Here is a 21,555-nt window from a genome sequence, read left to right on the forward strand (position 1 = left end):
GTGGGATTTATCTAACAAACCCCATCAGTGGAAGCCCTGTGCAAGGGCTTTAGCTTGTGCAACAGGGCTTTCAGTCCTTCCCCCAGCACCCCGCAAAATTTGCTTGTGGGAGTCAGGAGAACCCTCAGAACAATATGTAGGGGTGTTTCATTCTGTTTGGCAAGCTGAAATACTTGCGCTGATAGAATATTTGTAGTAGCATGGTGTTTACTTCTACTCAGAGGATTCCCCTCCCCCCCCCCCCGGAAAATAATGGTTTTCCTTTCTTGCTGACTATTCCAGCAGACAAAAACTAAGGTTCCATCTACCCCCATGATTCTTTTTAACTTCACATTTTGAATAGGCCTTCCCTAACACTATAGGTTTTTTTTTAATAAGTCATACCAGAAATGCTGATTAGTCATTGGTGGCCAGGTAATAAATTACAGAAGCAAACAAATTAGTGTGTTTAAAAAGTCAATTCTGGCATGCAGAAATAGTTCATCTTGACTATATCACTTAATACTGCAGTTGCTGTTATCATGCTTGACTACTCTTTGTGTGTGAATCTTAACTGTTATGAAAATCTGGAACAAAACAATGGGAAAGCAGTTTAGGGTAAAATCATTTTCTCTGATATGCTAACCTTAAACATTCAGAGAGGTTTTTTTTAAACAACAACAACAAAAACCAACCAACCAGCCATGAGATAACTGTCCAACACATGCATTCTGAAGTGGAACAGCCCCTAGGAAGCAGACCACATGTTCAGAAGCTGAATCTCTGCATCCTAGGGAGCTGCTCTTAGAAGAAGAAAGCAAAAGAGCCCTGCAACCCATGTAGGTCTTTCTGACTGACTCTTCTTGTGTCTTCTTCCCTTTTAGATGAAGTAATTTCTCACGGCATGAACTTTCCCAGGTAACTGCCTCCACCGGTAGTGTAGCTAGGTAATCTCAGGCCCTGGGCTTCATGGTCTTACCCTACACTTCCCTCTTTAGGTGGCCATGTGTATTGGCTCAGTTGTGAAGCACACAACTAACATTCCTCACCCTCCCCACAACAGTGCTTATTTATAAATAAGCACAATTTTGCTGTAGAAAATGATAATATATTTTACAGTAAACAGAATAAAGTGAGCATCTTTTTAAGATGCTGGCCCAGCTGCTGACACCAGGCCTGTTAGCCTGACATTTCGGACTCTATAGGGTGGGTGGGTGCTGTGTTGCAGTGCCTTTGATTTTGGCCCTGAGGTCTAGCCCTCTGCATCACTGCCAAGTGCCTGGTAGGAGCAGACAGACACTCTACAGTGTCTGCTTTCGGATAGATATTTAAGTGTTAGTCAAGAATGTGCATGAATTGCATAAATTACTGAGGAGCAAAGAGAAGAGGAGAAAGATGTTGGGGGGCCATGAATATTTTTCTGCCTCCCTCCAAGAACCCATAAATTTTGCCAGTGGTGGCAAAATGGGGGAATAAACCTAAGCTAGACATATTATATAATTAAAGTAGGTATCAGCCCATCAGATGGATAGTAATGCAAAGAACCCCCTAGCTAGTCATCTATTTATTATTCACATTTATAACCTACTCTTCTCTGCAAGGGAGCCCAGGATTGCTCAAAATAATAAAAATTACATAAAAGGTTTTTTTAAAAAACAAAAATATAACTTATTGCAGACAGCAGCTAAAACCAGCCAATTGATCATCAGTTGAGGGAGTAGGGATAACCTTTCCCCCACAGCTGATTGTATGGATCAGCTCATGGAGGGGGGGCTGTGGGTCTTGTACATGTGTGTGGTTTGTGGATGTGCAAGAGTGTGGGGTCACACCTGCCACTAGCATACAGCCCCCAGAGTGTTTCTTGGCCAACGGGGAATGCCATCCTTGGGTTGAAAAAGGCTAACCACCCCTGATTTAGACTGTTCAGAAGAATGCTATTAAAAACAAAAACTGCAAGAACATAGGATCCTGCTAGATCAGGCCAACAGCCCAGCATCTTGTTCTCACAGTAACCAACCAGATCCCTGTAGGAAACCCACAAGTGGGAACAGAGCACAAGAGTGCTCACCCTGTGCTTTCCAGCAAGTGTTATTCATAAGCAGTACTACCTCAGACCGTGGAGGCAGAGAATACCCATCATGACTAGTAGCCATCAATAGCTTTGTCCTCTATGAATTTGTTCAATCCTCTTTTAAAGCCATCCAACTTGGTGGCCACCGCTACCTCCTGGGGGAGGAGTTCCATAGCTGTGTGAAGTACTTTCTTTTATCTGTCCCAAATCTTCCAACATTCAGCTTCAAAATCAGAATTAATATATCTTTCACAGTTGTTACTAGCCAAGCTATAATGGTCATAGTTGCAAAACTGCTGTTGATCCAGGTTATAATTTCACTATACTGAGCGGCATTTGTATATATTTAGTCAAAGTGCACCTATAGAGGCAAAGTCATGCTGCACACAGTGGGATTACCAAAGGAAACCCATCGTGCAATTTGGTTGTTTTCCACCACAAGTCTTAAGATTATACAAGGGGCAGCCATCAGTTATGAAATACATACCACACCAAGAGAAGGAGTATAATGTGAACACTATTAGTACTGCAGTCCAAGACCAACTCCATGCCAGTGGGAACTACAGTCATGCGATACCTTCAGAATCAAACGTCGCCGATAAACCCTTGTAGTGATTCTCTGTTCTTCATCTGAGCTTGAATCACTCTGAATCTCAATGTCACTGTCACTGTCACTCTCACTATACTCCTGATAAATGCAGTTTTTAGTACATTTTACCAGCTCATTTAAAAGACAAACATGAATCTGAGCAGGAATAGAGGGGGAAAATGGTTATACCCAACATTAGTTCATCCTGAAAAACACCATAGGGGGGATGTCTGCAATCTTGCTTTCAGGGTAGGTAATATTTCACAGTTAGGAGCTTTTTGCCATGTCCACAAGTGAGGTAGGCATTCTGCATTCAGAGCTGCCTTAAAAATATTTCAAAATACACCACAGTTTTGTACAGGTATAGCCTGGCATAGCCATAAATGCGTGGCAGGCTACATGCAAACCATAGTTTACTGACAGCGAGGCACACCCTTGGGGACATGTACTCCCTTCCCACTTCCGGTGCACATTTCCCCCCTCTTGTCCCTTGTTGATCTCAAGTGTGGTTTTATATTACATCAGCAAACCATTGATTGTATATCAGGGGTTGGGCACAAGACCAGGGTTTCAAATTCTGGTTAAGTGGAGACTCTTGTTTAGGAATGTTCAGGGCTACAGGGAAGGAGGAAGGGCATGGGAAGGCTCTTGTGGTTGGCTCCTCATTTGCAAACCACGGTTTGCAGAAGCAATACAAAAAGCCAAAAGACTGAAGAATATTAGCAGAAATAATTCTATGATTCTAAGTAGAAGCCCACAAGGAACTTGTGACAGAGGGTAGAGAAGAGAGTAAAGAGCATTTTAATTTTTTTGCCTTCCATCTGCTCCTGTGGCTGTCTCAACTGACTGGCGAGAGGATCCTGGAGAGCTTGGCACCACAACCCTAGTCCTTTATGTAGGCTTCCTCAGAGTCCTCTCTTAGGCTGAGTCTATGGACCTGGGTGGCCAGCAGGACTCATGGGGTGCTGGTTTCATGTCTAGAGGGTTCTCCTGATGGGGCACTAGACCTCTGAGGTCCCTTGACCAGTCTCCAAAATAGGTTTGGGGCTGAGCAAGAGCCTTGACTCCATCACAGTTTCCCTCATTGACCTAACTTTCAGTAGCTGCATGCTGCTCTCCACTGCCAACAGTGAGCAGCATGCACACACATTCCTTGGTTCAGAAAGATTTATTGAGAGTTGGGGTTTTTTAACCCATTTGGGGGCAAATGCCAGATTCTCAGAAGGGACCCTTTGCAGTTTTTTGAGCAGGCTCAAAATCACCCCCATCATTTCTTCCTGCTCCCTCACCACAATCCTGCTTCTCTGCTTTCATTTCAAGGAAAGCTTAAACCTGGGTTTAAGCGAGGCTTTTAAAGTGGCTGATGAGAGGAATGGAGTTTGCGTAAGAGAGGGGAGATCACTAAACTCTGTTGCTCTCTAAACTGAAGTTTCAGCACTGCATGGTTGGCCCTAGCTGGGAAGTTTTTGGGGAGAAATATAAAAGGGAAGCCACGGAGGGAAGTTCATTCTATATTCACAATGCTTTAGCTGAATTAAGAATGAAAACTCCCACACAAAGTAAGGCGGATGGCATTTATACCTTTTGTTCGGACGATGTTGCTCCTTCCTCTTCCTGGGCTTTTGGTCTCAGCTTGCTGTCATCGGAAGTATTCCAGCTTGTCTTTTTCATGCTGACAGGCACAGAGGTTTTAGGTGTATCGACTGCTGGCTTGCTTGCCTCTTGCAAAGATTTCTGATGCGACGTTAATGAGATGGTTTGCTGCTCAGTTCGGAGAGAACTTTGCGTTTTTGGTTTCACAGTTTCCTTGTCGCTCTGTTTTCCTAGGATCTTTGCAGACTCCTGAACGAAAGGCTTAGTCTTTGCTTCTGTTGTAGATTCTGAGTAGCTTCCATTGGTTTCCAACTTTCCTGCTTCTCCTTTGAGATATGAGGTAATAGAATCTCTACACTGGTCAGGGCTACAAGAGACAAAGCAAACATGATCAAGCACTGGAAAATAGATAAGTGTTAATTTATGTGTTGTACTTCTGTCCCACCCTTCCACCTCCAAGGAGTTCAGGGTGACATAGATGGCTAAATATTTTCTTCACAAAAAACCTGTGAGGCCGGTTAGCCTGAGAATGAGAATATGCACCAAAGGCTCAATATCTACCAATGAGCTTCTATGGCTCAGAGAAAATTTGATGATGATCTGAAGGCAAAAAGAAGCTCTGCTTTTTTGGTTTCTCAAACAAAGAGCAGAATAAAGTTTGTGTGTGTGCTTAACACACAATTCAGACTAGAGCTTTCCATTAAGTACAGTGGGAGGGAGTATAACTCTGCAATAAATTTGGCATTCAAAATGTCCCAGGTTTAGTCCCTTACAATTCCTCTTAAAAGGATTTCAGTAAGCAGGTGTAGGAAAAGCATTTGCCCCCAAGACCTTGGTGGTAGCTGCCAACAGTGTGCTCGATTGTTAATAGCATAAGGAAGATTCATATATCCACATGCCAGTATGGCTAATTAGCATTTTACCAGTGCTGGTTTTGATCTTGTAGTCCTAGCTTATTTCAGGAATCATATCCCCTTACATAATTTCCCTCCCTACCCAGAGTATCGAGATCAGCTAACAAGACCCTCCTAAAAGTATAATCACCTTTGGATTTTGCATTAGCATCCAATGCAAATGCAAAAAGGGCAGGGTCAGGATTTTTTGTCACTGCTCTGGGACTTCAGTATACCCATCCTCTCTCCAGGAGGCCTGTGCAACTTTTACTTTACTTTTTTTGATATTGGAAAAGTGGTCAAATATTCTTCTGTTCCTTTGGGATAGGCTTATGTATTTCCTGCTGCCCATTCTGTTCTGAGCCTGATTTTATTGTGCACCCCCCCCAATCGTAACAGTGTTTGGGATTTCACTGTTTTAAATGCCATACTGTAAATTTGCCTTGAGAATATCGGTGCCTTATAATCTGGATTGCTGCTTACTTACATAAGCATTATATAGGTACTTCATCTAGAAATACAATGACCATGGGTTTGGGGGAAAAAGTCATGTGTTTTCAAAATGAGAATACTTGGTTAGTTGAGCACTTTCATACCTGTCATCTAGTCGATCCAGCAAATCACCGCTTATTCTGCGTCCTGGTGTTGGCGGCTCCACATTGACGCTGGAGGCCTCACTCTGCCAACCTGTAATTGAAGACAGTTCCTGTTCTGCCTGCTGCACATACTTAAGAATAGACAAGACTTTTTCTTCTGTCATCTCCTCAGACTCAACTACTTCGTCAAGGTGAATGTCTTCAAACAGAGATTTAAGCTTTTCTTCCGTCATCTCATCAGTACCAGACTTTTCTCTCTCCTGCTGCTCAGTTCTCACTAAAGTTGGACTAGTCTCTTGGCTTAGCTTTTGTTTTGGTACCTCGGCATAACTACCAAGATAGCGTGGGTAATCATTAAGGTCCATTTCATCCAATTGGATCTGGCCTACATCTTTAGATGCTCCTTCTCTAGGCACTGAGAAATCGTGTTTGCCGTCTTCCAGTGAAGTGTCTTCTTCAGTCACCACTGGAGGTTCTGCTGCTGTATCATCTATGTTTCCCTGTGGAGTTACTAACACGTCACTCAGTCTACTGGGAGTTCTAAGGGGTGACTCTATGCTAGAGAAATCGCTAAAGAAATCATCTTGCTGGGAAGGGGTGGGTGGCACGAAGCGCAACCCAGTGGGAGTTTCCAGTTCCACTTGGATGGTGGGATAACCTATGGAAGACAGCACATTTGGACTGATTGCAATGAAGTATGGAGTGACATATAATCAAGCATGCAGAGTGGCCAGTTAATTATGTAAAATGCGGAAAATGTATGAAATGATAACAACACTTTAATTAGGAATGTAATAATGAATGTAACATCCTTAAAGAATGCAACAAAACCAAAGTAGATGAAATGGCTAATACAGCACAGCTTATTACTATTATTGGCCTACAGCACACATGGTTGCAATTTTTCAATTACTGGTTTTCCAGTAATTTAAGTAGTATTATATTTCTCTTCTCAAAAGCAAATGGACTGAATCTGGATGGCTGCTTGCTGTCTTTTTATATCGAGTGGTATTTTGTGGCAAAATAACTTTTCTGCTTGTATTTGGATTTACTCAAAAAGTTTAGATGTAATGAATTATGTTATAAAGCAAGACAGCCAGGATTTCTTAAAAATTGGTGTACATTTTTATAATCCAGTTTCCAAAAGATAAAACTACTTGGCTTTATACCATTACAAATGTGAAATATCATCCGTAGATACTTCAACTTTAATCACTGCATCATGATAACGCAGTTGTTAGAAACAAATGAACCTTAAAGAGGGCAGAAAAGTATAGCATATTCTCAGTGACTGTAGAGTCAAAATCTAAAACAAAAACTACAGGGTAGGGAGGATCTAGATATAAATTTCGGGAACAGTAAAACTACAGAGATGAGAGGATTGTGATGAATAAGGAGATCTTGGTGATCTTGGAGACTGAGGCGATCTTGGTGACATGGGTACAATCAGAAACACTGATTGAATAAAGAGAGAAAAGAAAAACATAAGCAACAAAAAAGAGAGAACAATAATTATCTAGAACAGGGATGGCCCGCTGGAGACCTGTGAGCCTGATCAGCCCTGAAGTACCTCCCCAATTTTAATAAATGTGTCTTTACAAACAATTGCCCAAAGGATATTGCATGTAGAATTTAGTGTATAGCTATATTAAGAGCATCCTGAAAAGGCAAAAGCAAGCTACCAATCAGCCTCATGACAGAATCTTTCTGGAAGGACATTACTTCCTCCACCCAGCAATTAATGATCTTTTGCCACCCGAATGTGAATGCTCCATACCTATAGAGCCCTTACTGCTAGCTTTGCTATGAAGCCTGATCATCCATAATGAGGTCTGCTTGCTTCTGTGAAAAGTGCTCCCAAAGCCCAGAGTAGCAGCTGGTGAATGGAGCAGCCCCCAGGAATACAGAGGTTGACCATCCCTGCTCTGGCAGTTAGACTTGAACATAGACAAATGAAATGACAGTGAACTGTAAACCATATTCTCAGAGGTAAATATTAAGTTGATGAGCTGATGAAAGGCTGGGATGGGGAGAGAGATCAGCATTACATTGTGCTGCCTGGAGAGCAATGTGCACTAATGTCCCCGTGTTCTGCAACTGAATCAACTGAGAGAAAGTTAAAAGGTAGTCTGGTCTTGGTGAGGACAAGAAGCTTGAGGAAGGTTCAGAGGAGAGGAAGGATAGACAGCAACACAGAGAAGCACATTCTCTTTGTAGAAAAGATACTTGTCTCTGATTAAAAGGCACAAGCAACATTTCAAGAGAAAACTTCTTAAAATGTCCACAGAATTTTAATTTCTGCAATGCGGTGATTCAATGACCAAGAATGTTGCTTGGGGATGAATTAAGCTCATAAGCGCTGCACACAGCCAGAAAATCCTTGCAGAAGGCAGCAAAAACAGCATGTGTTTGAATAAAATACAAGAAAAAGGGAGATTCATAGTGTTTAGAAGAACATAGCTTACAAAACGAAACAAAAAAAGGAAGTATTTGGAAAGCAGCTTAATGTATCTTCAAAGTCAGAATTGGTTTTTAGCACATGATCAGTAGTACAGATTCATTTATATATTTATCTGCTCAATAAAAGCCTTTACAGTTGAAGAACAAAAATTGAAGTTAAATCTCAGCATAAATCTGGGCATTGATTAGAGTACCAGAATTTCATTATCCCATTAGGGTAATTTTAGAATGTAAAGAAACAATAAGCAGTTGTAATTTTACCAAAGGGAACGATTTCACAGTAATTTTAGACTGAGTTCAAAGTAAGTTAATGGAGCCAAACAACTCTGAAGTGTTCATTGATACATACCCTGATTTTTTTTATATTTGAGATAAATAAATATATATTTTATTTGAAACAGTATCATCTTGCATAGTTTATGTTATTAGATGAAAAGACTTTTCTGGTGGATAAATATTGGTCAAAATGAAACAAATTCAGTTACCATCAACAGGATCATGGAAAACATTGTTTTCATCTGCAAAGCTTCTGGTGCCTGAAATGTTTCCATAATCAAATATTGGTCCTTCCAACAAAGTTACAATGTCAATCCGATTGATTTTTGTCAATATAGAGGTTAAGGCATCAGCTGTGGAAGGAAGAACAAAATAGATGAAAAGTATTTCATAACTGAAATTTGTAACTGTCTATGAGTATGGCCAGTGGTCGCAACAGTAACATGTATAGCATGGGAATCTTTATGCATGCAGTGGATTCAATCAACCAGTCTTTACTTTCCAGTGCACGTCCTCAAGTGTTTAGAGACATGTGTCTCACCTTCACACTTCATGTATCTACCATAGTGAATACTGGTGTCATAGAGTGCCAATAAAGCACAAATCAGCTCTTCGTCAATACTCTGTGTATAAGTGCATGCTACTGTAAAAATGGAATAATTCTATTGCCATGCAGTACCTCCCATAGCCATGCCTTATCACAATCTCTAAAACAGTGGATAGCATTCTCCTCACTGCATTGTATGTGCATGGAACTACTTTGGGAAAGGGCTATGGCTCAGTAGGGGAACATATGGTTTGCACACAGAAGGTCCCAGATATCTCTGCGCAGGGCTAGAAAGACTTATGGGGAGCTGCTGCCAGTTACAGTTGGCAATGCTGGACTAGAAGGATCAATAGTCTGATTCAATATAAGGCAGTTTCATCTGTTCTCACTGTGAGAACTGTGAAATTGTATTGTTTTAAGCCTATCCAGACAAATCCAGTTCACACACGCATGCAGATTCCTTATTCCTTGACTTCTCAAAACTTGATGACCCACAGCTGAATGCATGAATTGAAATGTATGAATGAATGTATGAATTGAAAATTATATCTATAGTCTTTGATCTGTGGCATTTTATTCTAACATACTGGTTGAGGCTACAGTCATTAAGTGATAGGTCTAGTCTGTGTATGAAGTTCAGCAAAATATGGACTTCTACATACTTAAAACAATAATAGTTATGAAACTTACTTGTAGCATTTTTCCCATCTCTTGTCACCCATTTCTTTAACAACATGAAGCTCTGAGCAATCAAAGAGTTTGGGTTTTCTACCCGGATTTGATTAATTTCATCAACAGAAAAATTCAGCTCTCTTGCCAGTTCTATAACACGGGGGAAATGGAGGGGGGAGAGAGATAACAAAGTTTATTTTGAAAACTCTGTTCAGCAGGTCACACATGGAAAAACCAAGTTTGGTTCAGATTTCTGCCTTTTCAGTGTAACTTGTCATAGAAATCGGAAAGGAGAAAGTCCTCTGAGAGAGCAGGTATCATTTCATCCTGCTGTCTGAAACCTATCAGCCACTGTTTGTGGAGCTTTGGGCTGTATCCTTCCTTCACCAGTTCTACAAACCCCACCCAAGAGAGGTCAAGAGGTTGCACAGTTTCTCTAGTTTCCTGCTGTGTCTAAATGTAGCCTTCTCCAACCTGCTGCTCTCTAGGTTTTTCGGACCACACCTCGGTCGACAACCCTAGCCAGCATGGCCAACTGTCAGGGATGATGGGAGTTGTGTTCTAAAACATCAGCAGCAGGCTGAGGAAGTCTGTTCTAATAGGACTAAATCAGGCTTCCAGTCAGGTAGACAATCACTGATGACCTCACAATTACTATGTGGCATAGCAACACATTGGCTTCAACTCAAAGAACTGAAGCTGGTGTTTTATGCATGCACCAGGGCTTTCTTGTCTTCACCTCCTCATGTTGTAAGTTACCCTGAAGACTCAGATAAATCTCTGGAAAGGTATATGATGTAGCAAGAGAACTGCAGTCAGAGAGAGGGGAAATGGCCAAAGCAGACACACAAAGAGTCTTCAAAGTGCAAACAGGTACCTTCCACTCTCATACAGAATACTTTGAATCCAAACTGTCAAATATTGTATACAAAGCTATAAAATATTTCTGACATGCCTGGGGTATGTAGGAGGAAGCAGGAGAAGGCAGCAATGAGAGCTCCATTCTTTTGTCAACAGTGGACAAGAGGGGCATGTCAGGAGATCTGCCTGCTCCTTGAGCAGGACTGGTCATCTGCCTTACTGCCAAGGCAACATGGCTGCAACCAGTGCCTCTCATGGCCCTGGATGCCCCGTGTGCAGTCAAGATCCTTTCTGGAAGCTACACAATTTTTAGTGCCTATATTACAATACTAGTTGGTGAGAATGAAGAGAAGACTAACTCGCTGGCTTTGCTTTGGAGAGAGGTCTTTATAAAAAGGGCCTTTGTGCTACTTCAAAAGTATTTATTTCTTACATTTCTACAGGACAGATGAGGAAGAATAAACCTTGTTAACCTCTCCCCACCCTACAATATCCGAGGCCTGTGAGGAGACAGGACCAATGCAGTGGATTCTAGAGATAAAATGGGGTAACAAAATTGTGAACAAAAACCCCATGCAACATGTGATGGTCTCAAGACTAAGTTTCCTGCTTGCCCACCTAATGCTATGAAGCTCGCTAGGGGTGTCCTGACCAGGTTACTATCATGTTAACTGATTGCACAGGGTGGTTGTGTGGCTGGCACATCAGACTTAGCTCCCTGAAGAAATGATGGGATACAAATGCCACAAATGCTTTATAAACACCAGTTTTATAATCTTCTTCATCTTCGGCGATCACTCATAGCCAAGTAAGATTGTATTCCATAAACCGTGTTTATGGAAATTTTATAAGGAGTACTACTAGAGCACACTTCATAAAGACTTCTTGCAATCTCGCTTGTCCACTGTATCCCTCTTTTTCTGAAGACAAAAGATGCCCTGAGGACTAAACTGCACTCTAACACACACACATATACACCCTCAGCCTGGGTATCCAAAGGAATTGCTAGTTGCAATATCATCACCACAAAATAAAATCTTACCCGTCCAACTAAGTCCCAGGTGATCGGCCACTATTGCCATCCTTATATCTGTCCGTTCACATGGACTCTGTGGACCTGTGATTTATAATTTATTGATTAAAGAGGTGCTGTGAAAGAATTCTTAGCACTAACAGCATTTTAATACATTGTACTATGTTAACTGGTGCTCAGATCAATTGCTAAAATGACTGAGTGCCCTAAAACCTACAATAAATAAATATATTTTTGTCACAGATTTGAAAAAAAATGCCACCTTTATAAGGCCGAGTGTCAAACTACATGATGTTAATTGTGTAAATGAAACCAAACATGCCAACAATCTATCTACTCAACTGTTCAACAGTGCTTTAACTACTGGTGGGGTGGTGGAAAACAGTCCACCAGTACTTAAAGGGGGAAAAAAGTTTTCTCTGTTTGACAAAATGAGGGGTGGTTTTTTTTTGCTGTCACAAAATGAAGTCTTCTAAGACCTAAACTAGTACATGAATGTATTTAGCATGCTTCACTAGCTGTCTATAGTATAGGCTTCACTTAGAGGAAGAAAGAAGAGTATAAAAGACAGCACATACAGATGACAATGACAGAATGAGAACTACAGTAAGTCACTTCACAGGCAATCACAACAGTTCATGCACTAGGATCAACAAGTTGAAAGTTTTACAAACTAGGCTTGATCTCCACGAGGTGAGCCACGAGAGCTCCAGAAACCTGACTCCCTCCATTCTCACCAGTCCTCTTACTCCTCCTCCTCTCACTGTCGGACTTTTCAATCTTTGATTTTAAAGATGCTGCCTCTGTTCTCATATCTCTAGCGGGCTTCGATGTAATGGAAGGCTGGAAAACTTGAGTGGCTTCGGACAGGGACGTGTTTCTTGATGTACTGTCTTCTTCTTCATCGTCATCGGACACCTCTGACTGCAACTTTTTGTCTTCATCAGACAGGCGGTCCACAAGCTTTAAAGCCTCTCCACTAATTCCCTTAAAATATTCAATAGAATGTTTACATACCTCCCTAAGCTGACTCTGCTTTACTTTAACTGTTGCTGCTGCAGCGGTGGTGGTGGTGGTAGAGGTGCTGGTGGTAGATCTTACCTTTAATGGTAATTTAGAAGGAAGCGGTTTGGCTTTGCTTCTCTCTAGCTGCTCTTGGTTTTGAACTGCTGGTGTCTTTCTAGCTATGGCTAAGTTATGCCTTTGTGTATTTTTTACAGGAATCTTAGACCTTACTTCTACATGTGGGAAAGAGCTGTTTTGTTTCCTTTTGTCAAGTTTACTATCCTGTCTGACTTTACTCACTCTGCAGGCTTGGCTACTGCTATGTGGGATAGCTTCTTTTGCTGAGGTAGCCTTTATGGGAAGTTTTGATCTGGCTCTATTCCCTACTGGCTCTGATGACTTCTGCTGTTCTCCGTGTACTTTTGGTTTACAGTGTCCTTGTGTTGCACCTGTATCATTTCCTGAAGTGTTTTTCAATTGAGTAGCTTTCTGTGTGGGACACTTAGGCTCAAAATGTTCATTTAGCACTACTTTACAGGTAACGCTATCGTTAGGTAAAGCGGATGGGTCCAAATTGTTGTTGTTATTAAAATTATCTTTTTGGAAATCATGCTTTTCTGCTTCCCTACCACTTGACTGGCTTGTAACCTCCTCTATGGCATCATATTCTAACCCCTGAACACCTGGCGTCACAGCCTCTAGCTTATCTGTCACTTCTCCAGAGACATCTTTCTTCAGCGTCATGGCGGAAGCAGAAATTCCCATTTTAATAGGTGTGCGCAATTTGGGATCAACTTTAGAAGCATTAACAGTGGTCGATGATTTCTCCAGGGAGTTACTACCGGGTGTTGCTTCCGTACAATCTCCACTGGCCTGGGTGATGAGCTTACATTCAACTTTTGGTGTTTCTACTTCTCCCTCTACGTTTTTTCCTACAGCTTTGTCCCCTGACTGCAGCTGTGTGATGGCAGTGACTTTATTTTTATCCCCTTCCCCCTTGTCCCCTGACTTCCCTTCAGAAGTATGCTCACCAATCTGAAAAAATTGGAGTCTTTCTTCAACAAAATCCCTCTTGCTCATGTCAATTGCGCCACTGCGAGTCATCTCAAACATCTTCCCTTCGTGAAACGGGAAGGGATTGGGCTCACTAGTTGGTGTACTTTCATCAGTTGGAGTTCTGGCTGGAGTCGTATCTGGGGTTGTCGCTTGAGATCTGTCTTCTACAGCAAGGCCAAAAGGCTTAGCCTCGTCATCCCTCGATTTGGACTCAAACACTTCATCATCACCACGGTTATTGGACCAAGGGTCAAAATCTAGGCTTTTAGTAGCTACTGTCTTAAAAGGGGTTGCAAACTCTTCATCTACTTTGTAACTGAAATATGTATCAGGAAACACAGTCCTGTCAGGGTGCCTGCCTTCCAAAGTGAAAAACTGTGCCCCTGATTTTTGTTCAGTCTTATCGGCACTTTTTTCAGCTGCTGGACATTTTGATAAAAGTTTGTTTTCTTCAGTACCAACTTTTTCTTCCTCCTCAATAACTTCCAGCTTACTTTGGCTAAAACACCGATCAGTCTGTTTCAAAATGCCTTCTGTAGCCCATATGTCTTTTTTGATTTCCACTGCTGGGCCTGCAAGTTTGGAATCACTCTCGGTTAAGCCATCATCTTCATCTTGTAGATCATACCCATCAAGAGAGTCAATTTCAGTTGCATCTGTATCATGGGAAAATTCTGCAGTGGTTGCTATGGAACACTCAGTGACAGACTGGTCATTGTTCCCATTTTGCGCAATATCATTCTGGGGAGAATCAAGGCTAAGATCAAAATCATTAGGTTTCCCATTCTCTCTTTTCGCAGGCAATTTATGCTTGGAGCCTTCCTTCTGGCCATCTTCAAGGTCATTCAATTTAAACATGTATCTTTTAATGGGAACAGGCTGATACAGGGATTCATCATCACTGGAGTCACTAAGATCTTCTCCTGGTGGCCCAGGAGAAGGTGGCTGTACTCTTATGAGTGGTTCAGCCAGCTGATATTTGTCATGTTCATCCCGTAGGTTTACTTCTATCATCTCCATTTCACTCTCAGAGGAGTGGCGCTGCTTTTCTGATTCTGTCTGATCGGCATCTAGCGGAGGAGGAGGAGGGAACTCAATGTACGCAACCCGGTTCCCTTTGGGCCTTTTATTAGAATCTCTGTCTAAGCTACTGGGCAGCACTCTGTCAATTTTTGGTGGCTCAACAATGGCCTGTTTTACAGAGGTTGACTTAGCCTCTGCTTCCTCTTCAGACTCCTCAGAAACCTCAGGGATAGGACTGGGTTTGCCTGGTATATAAGCAATTAGTGAATCAGGCGTTTTAGATGTAAATTCGTAACTCACTTCCTCTGAGCTAGGAGTTTCAGGTGTTAATGGACTTTTCCCAGAACTATCTATAAAGGACACCTGTTCTAATGTGTCGTCTTCTGGACTGCCTTGTGGAGAAGGAAGCTGTTTCTGCTGCCTTGTGGTGTAAAAGCCCCCCCTTGTCTCTTGTACCGTCTTACTTTCCTGGCTTACAATTTTTTTAATATTTCCTTGTTGCACCTCCCTTTCATATTGCCTCCCTACTTGAACAAAACTGACATAAACAGGTAAGGTTTTTATCTCTTTTGTTCCCTCAGCTGTTGCTAAAGGGGCTGATTTTGCCAAGTTATCACTATGAATAGAGTCAAAGTCCCTCGAGGGAGACTCCTTTCCTGGGCTATTTTCTAAAGAATCTGGTGATTTACTAAGGGATAGCTCAGCATCCTCCATAGGAGGACTTAATTTGATGTGCCTACTGCTAAACTGACAAAATTCTGAATACTTATTTTTAACATGCTCTGTATAATCAAAATTCCTCTCAGTTTTTTCCTTTGCCACACTAGCATGGGACACTTTAGCTGACAGTTCATGTGCTGCATGTTTTAGCTGTTCATGAACTCCATCGGGAATGCTAGCTGATAACATTCGTTTTTCTTCTGAAATTCTGACTGGAATATGGGATGCAGTCAATGGTTCTTTTTTCTTTGAGGTTTTATCCATCACTTCACTGGGGGGCTCTCCTTCTCTGACAAAATATTCTCTATAAAGGACCTTTTTGGATGGAGATTTTACAGTCACTTCCTTCACCTCCTTTGAATGGGACCCACTCGTTGACACCTTGTGCTCATGCTCTGTCACAGTGATGAATTCACTGGCTCTGCCCAGGTCTTTAGTCTCGGGGTGGTCAATGTGATTGTCTTTTACTGCATCCTGAACAAGCACATGGGACAGTTTTTCTTTTTGTGTGTTATGGGCAAATGTTCCAGGGCTTTCCCATGTCCTATAGACCTTTTTATCCCAATGCCCCTTGGCTGATGCAGTATCTGAGCTCGTACTGTACGCCAAACCTTTCAGCTTCTGCTCTGCAAAGCCTTCTGGAACATTCTTACTTGGCATTTCATTTCTGTGTCTGAGTACATCTGAAGCAGCAGCATCTTCCATCGCTTTGCCTTTACCCTGGGCACCATCTTTTAATTTGCTAGCAGGAGATTCCCTCTGTAATGTTATACTCCCATCTGCGAGGTCTACCTCTTTTGCATGCTTTTCTCTTGCATAAAACTGATAGACTGGGAGCTTGCTCTCTTGCATTTTTTTCACTGGGATTTTAGATTGAGTGTCCTGCTTCTTATCATCATGATGTAGGTCCTTATTCTTTGAGCCTATGCTCTGTTCAAACTTCAGCCTAATAGAACTGAGTTTGGATTGCTTCAGCTGGAATCCGGTTGGCGAAGCCTCGGGTGTCCTACTCTTCTGAGCTGCTCCTTTCTGCTCCATCAACTGCTTACAGTCCTCGGTCTGTTGTGTAAGAGCCCTTCTCTCGGGACTGCTAGGCAAACTAGCTGCTTTTCTTTCATCAGCTTTTGGGAAGCTCTTCCCACAATGGCCAAAGGGCCCTCCTCTAGTCCAGTCATCCTTTGAACTCTGCACCTCAGAAATCGTCACCTTTTCGGGGCTGCTGCTGGTTGAACTATGGCCAGAGTGTGCTTCTTTCCCATTCCTTTTCTGCTGCTTTTTCTCTGGAGATTGCAGTTCATCATTCAGTTTCTCTGTTTTGTCCCGGAAGAACTGTGATACTTCTGTCAGTTTTTCTTCTGCCTCCTTAACAGTCCTGTCCACCCTGTCTTCATACATCAACTTTTCTCTACCTCTGTCTAATCTGTTCTCAGTAAAGCGCATCCACATTGCGTGCTTTGGGCTACTAACATCTCCGGTATAATGTAACACTGTCACTTTATCATAATGATCATCTTTAGACATTTTACCTACACCATTTTCTGATATATCTTTAGAGATTTTGGTGAGGATTTCTTTGGGGGGGGCTGTGGCTATTTTTTCTCTGCATCGTTTATCATGCCCCTGAAAGTCTGAGCTAAGGGGTAGAACATGGTCAGTAACTGACTCCTCAGTATCAGAGTGAGACACATCTAGCTTTTCTGAGAGCAGCATTTTCTCAGCAAACCTGTAAGACTCCCCTCTTAGTTCTGACAACTCATCGTCATGGTACTCTACTGAGTGCTGACTCAGAAGCTTCAGTGTTTTGTACGAGTCATCAGACATAAGTTGGGCAGAACTAGGGCGACTGTCTTCTTCCTGAGACACGGGAGTATTTACTCTAGAAGACTCCAGATAAGAAGGTAGGGACTCTTCTGCTGTCAGTTCTTCTTCTTCTTGCTGACCTTGTTCATCTGAACAAGGAAGAGCATCATGTTTTTCCAAATCACCTCGAGGTAAGTCTTTCTGATAAACATACATTTCTTTCTCTGGGTGCTTTTTGGTTTCTCTAATAATGACTTCAGTAGGTTCAGCCTCATTACCTTTTTCGATATGGACCTCTATTATACGCTCCAGTTTGGGTTTCATTTTGCTGTCCTTCTCTGTATGTTGTGGTGAAATTTCAGTAGACTTGCTAACATCTGGTGTTACCGAAGACTTATGTTCAAACAGACCTGCCAACTCTTTGGAAGGATCGCGTCCTGACTGAAAAGCTTTCATGATATCATGAACAGACATGGTTTCTTCAATTCTTTCTGAAGAACTCTCAGTGCACGGAGGCTTATGGTAAACCATTCTGGTTGTGGTAGTTATATGAGTTTCTTCTTTTACACGGACACCTTTACCAAGAACACATTTGTGGTCTTCATCTTCATTACTGGCTTTCATTTGAAAGGCTTTCATTTTTTCTTTGATAGACCCTCCGTTTGGCCTCGGTTCCAGTTCCATAAAAGTAGGTGCTGTTTTCATTGATGGCGGCTCTTCTGCTTGAGGTTCAGGAACTTCTTCTGATGAAGGTTCATAGCTACGGATCACGTGAACCACCTCAGTTCTTGTCTCTGTAATGACCGGAGGGATGGGTACATCATGGAAAAGTGGTTTCGGCCCTGTGCTCTCAGCGCTTTGTGGGGCTGAAGGAGTTTTCTCGCTTCTTGTTTCAAAGCCACTGTCAGACAAAGGACTTTTGTCTTGGTCATGTTGGGAAAAGTCATCAGGAGACTCCAAAATAGTATCAGTTCCAAAAAAGGAATCTGCAATTTTACACAACTCTTTTTCTGAAGTAGAAGGCCTCATGGAGGCTGGAGGCATTTTAAGTTTGTGTTCTTGCAATGCAATGGCTGGTTTTAAAACTCTCTTTTGTCTCTCTTCGCCTTCTCTTTTCCCCTCTTCAAACTTGTACTTCAGACTTGCCAGAGAACTACTACCAATGTCATTCGTCAAATAATCGATGACTTTAGTCAAGTTATAATCCTTTTCAGATACAGCCTTCGCTTTAATTTGCACCTTTTCAGGAATAGTTATAGGAGGATATGTCATGCCTTGCCGTCTTGCTTCATCAATCTCATCTGCACTGAACTCTACCCATTCATCCTCAGAAGAGTGTCCTTTATCATTTTTTGATAGCTTGGTTGATGCTTTCTTTTCTAAACACACATCTTTTTTCAGTATCTCACTAACTTTTACTAAGTCCTCTTTTACTTTCTCAACAATTTTAAAAGGTTCTTCATCATCTATTCTACCCTCCTTTGTTAGTTCTGGCTGGAATTCCTTGTCCTCCATTACATCTGTCTGCAATATCGCTGTCATTCTTATTAGGTCCTCTTTCATCTCAGCCACATCTTTTAACATCTCCTGACTAGAAGATAAAGAAGATGGTACGGACAACTTAAGAGCAGAGGGTGCTAAAAACAAGGATGATTTTATAGGAGATGAGGTTCGGTTAAAGTGAGGCTGTGTGCGTGTCTCTGTAGTCAATGTTTTAATAGGCGATAGCAACGCAGCTGCCGATTTTGTAAGGGAAGATGACTCTGGGAGCTTCTTTAGTGCTGGTTCAGACAAAACATTGACTACAGAATATACTGGGACTGTGATAGTTGATGAAGTTACTGACGAGGTAGTTGCTGATATTGACCCAAGAGATGTGTACAATACACCTGCAGGAGTAGTTCTTATTGACTGAAAGGCTGATGGAGTTGAAGACACATGCGACCTGAGTGGAGAAAATGGGGTTGCAGTAGTGGTTGGAAACATTTTCTCAACAGTATCAGTTGCTGCGTTAACAGCACAACTTGCAGAACTGGTTGCTGCAGTGATCTTGTCTTGAAATGTGGCTGTGGCTTTAGCTCCATTGATTAAATTGGCAGGGGACGGATATTTCAAAGGTGACATGGATCCGTTAACCATGGCTACCTCTGTATGCCCGACTGTGTGTTTCACAGGGGAAGTGAGGGATGAAGCCATCGTGACCTTAGATGGTGAAACAGCATCAACTGCTGACTTAGCAGGAGACACCACTGACTTTAAAGGTGAAGATAAAAGCGGTGATGCTGATGTGATGATTGACTTAAATGGCAAACTTGAAGAGTACATGTTAATGTTCGATTTGGGGGATGCTGGAGGCGTCATGGTAATGGATGATCTCTCCAAAAGAGACCCAGCTGTAGTCACTGGAGATGTCCGAGAGGGGAATGCGGATGCCAGCCCTTTCAAACTAGTGGCTTCTGTTACTGTGGGTGCTCTGACGAAAGAACCAGAAGAGACTTGGATATTATATGGAGGCTGTGAGACCACGGTTTTTATTGGAGAGGAGATTGTCCGAAATGATCTAATTGGAGAAGCTACATCGCTAACAGATTTAATTGAAGACGTAGTGGAGGCTCCTAATGTGGATTTGATTGGTGAAGCAGAAGAAACGGACCATATTGATTTTAATGGAGAAGCTGTTGGAGTGTTAGAGGAAGAGCTTGATAGAGAAGTGAAGCCTGATTTGGAATGCCCAGGCACAGTAATTGGTGCTGTTGTCCAAGACTGATACGGTCTTGCTGAAAAGAATGGCTTGTATGAATAGGTAGCAGGTAGGGATCTTGTTGCTCCTGCACTTCGTTCAACTGTTTCTTAAATTGTTAAACCAAAATAATCAAACGTAAAAATCAACAAAAATGATTGAAAAACAGAGAGACCAGAGAAGAAAATTGGTCAGTAAACGTTGTAATATTACAAAAAAAGCAAGTACAACTGTTTGTATGAATTAGAATGAAGTAGGTAAAATCAACAGCTAAACAGGTAGGGAAAAATAGGAATGAGTCACATAATTATGGATGATCCAAAATTAAAAAAAGAAAGAAAGAAACCAACATGAAATGAAAGACAGGAAAGCACAAGGCAACCGAGTCTGCAAACAATAAAAGAACAGAAAACACATAGAAGGAAGTCCATTATGGTCCAAAGTAATAGCCACAACCAAAAATTCTTCTCTTACTTCCTATTGACTTTCTGATGTGCTAAAGTTAAGATATTAAGTATCTCAGCTCCATTTTGCCTGTTATCAGTATGTCTTTGCTTTGTGCAAGTATCAAAATTATCCTCTGGAAAATTTCTATCATTATATCCTTTGCAGTTTCATTAATACATTTTATATTTACTGTATAGCAGTTTCGTTAACACAAAACGGTGTAAACTTGTGCAAATGACATTGAGTAGCTAAAGTCTGCTTTGAAAACCACTCCGAACTATTTCATGCAGAACCCAAAATACCTTTAAGGTGACAGGCAATTGATGTGCAAACTGTGAAGCAACGGGAATATAAGTCAAAACTTTCTCTCTCTCCCATGCACATTTTGTATATGCTTCACTCTCACAAAGCCAATAAGAGCAAGACCTTTTCTGACTCAAGGATTAAAAGAACCAAAAAAAGGGGGGGGGGGAGCTTTTTGCATTTGTTGGCTTTTTCATGCGATATTCCTTTTACTTGGTAAAACTTAAAAGATAAAAAGCTTCACATAAAATGACTTTAAGAAGCATTTGTCATACATAAAAAATGGGAAATACGATTAATGAAAAAACGTGAGCAAGCAAAGCAACCAAACTTTAAATTTTATTCATGCATGGTTTATCATGTCAAAAACAAGCACATGGAATAAAACAGTTTGCATGGTGTACTATGCAAAATATACAAATGTTCAAAAATCTTTCCACAGGAGGCATTTAAAAAGAAGAGTACACTTTTTCTACAAGGTGTAGTGTCTTGGTACCTTTTGAAGACAGTTTTCCTAGCAGTTCAAGGAAAGCAAGCTCAACCTTCCCTATCACAAAATTAACAGGGGGCTTCCAGAGAGAGGGACTTTTCTGTGGTAGCACCATGGTTACCAAACTGCACCCCTGCCAGTCAGGGTCATCTGATGTTGTCTTCACTGTCTTCAGTTGCCAGTTGAATCCATCTTGTCTGCCCATAGAAAGTGTCAATACTAATGGAAATTGTTAGAATATTGGCTGCTGATCTTAATGTGCTGTTTACATTTTTGAAGATATTATTATTATTATTATTATTATTATTATTATTATTATTATTATTATTATTATTAATTTTATAATGTGTTTTTATAACTTGCAAGCTGCCTGGAGACTATTTTCAAAAAAAAAGACGGGA

The 21,555-nt window shown here is 41.5% G+C and overlaps 2 protein-coding genes across 58 annotated transcripts in view; one reads left to right on the plus strand and one right to left on the minus strand.

The window, feature by feature from the left end:
• The window catches only part of LOC310706610 (uncharacterized protein), a 76,981-nt gene that overhangs the window by 21,197 nt on the left and 34,229 nt on the right, over positions 1 to 21,555 (plus strand). For 4 of the 8 annotated variants that reach the window (XR_014525936.1, XR_014525937.1, XR_014525939.1 and 1 more), the window contains exon 3: positions 10,981 to 11,121. The exons of 2 other annotated variants lie outside the window; for them this stretch is intronic. The gene's annotated coding sequence lies outside the window, so the exon portion shown is untranslated. Of the gene's footprint in view, positions 1 to 10,082; positions 10,550 to 10,980; positions 11,122 to 21,555 lie in introns of those variants that run through there. 2 more of the 8 variants (XR_014525941.1, XR_014525938.1) reach the window with 2 other exon arrangements.
• Positions 1 to 21,555, minus strand: part of ANK3 (ankyrin 3) — a 407,765-nt gene that overhangs the window by 5,991 nt on the left and 380,219 nt on the right. For 25 of the 50 annotated variants that reach the window (XM_083502214.1, XM_083502218.1, XM_083502215.1 and 22 more), the window contains 7 exons: positions 12,308 to 20,023; positions 11,580 to 11,654; positions 9,695 to 9,826; positions 8,667 to 8,810; positions 5,722 to 6,379; positions 4,221 to 4,599; positions 2,628 to 2,795 (listed from right to left, as the gene is read on the minus strand). In XM_083502214.1, coding sequence (XP_083358340.1) covers positions 2,628 to 2,795; positions 4,221 to 4,599; positions 5,722 to 6,379; positions 8,667 to 8,810; positions 9,695 to 9,826; positions 11,580 to 11,654; positions 12,308 to 20,023 — 9,272 coding nt within the window. The remainder of the gene's footprint in view (positions 1 to 2,627; positions 2,796 to 4,220; positions 4,600 to 5,721; positions 6,380 to 8,666; positions 8,811 to 9,694; positions 9,827 to 11,579; positions 11,655 to 12,307; positions 20,024 to 21,555) is intronic. The other 25 variants (XM_083502234.1, XM_083502239.1, XM_083502240.1 and 22 more) reach the window with 6 other exon arrangements.

Source organism: Podarcis liolepis (assembly GCF_965112155.1).
Source record: "Podarcis liolepis genome assembly, chromosome: 5".
Taxonomy (NCBI): Eukaryota; Metazoa; Chordata; class Lepidosauria; order Squamata; family Lacertidae; genus Podarcis; species Podarcis liolepis.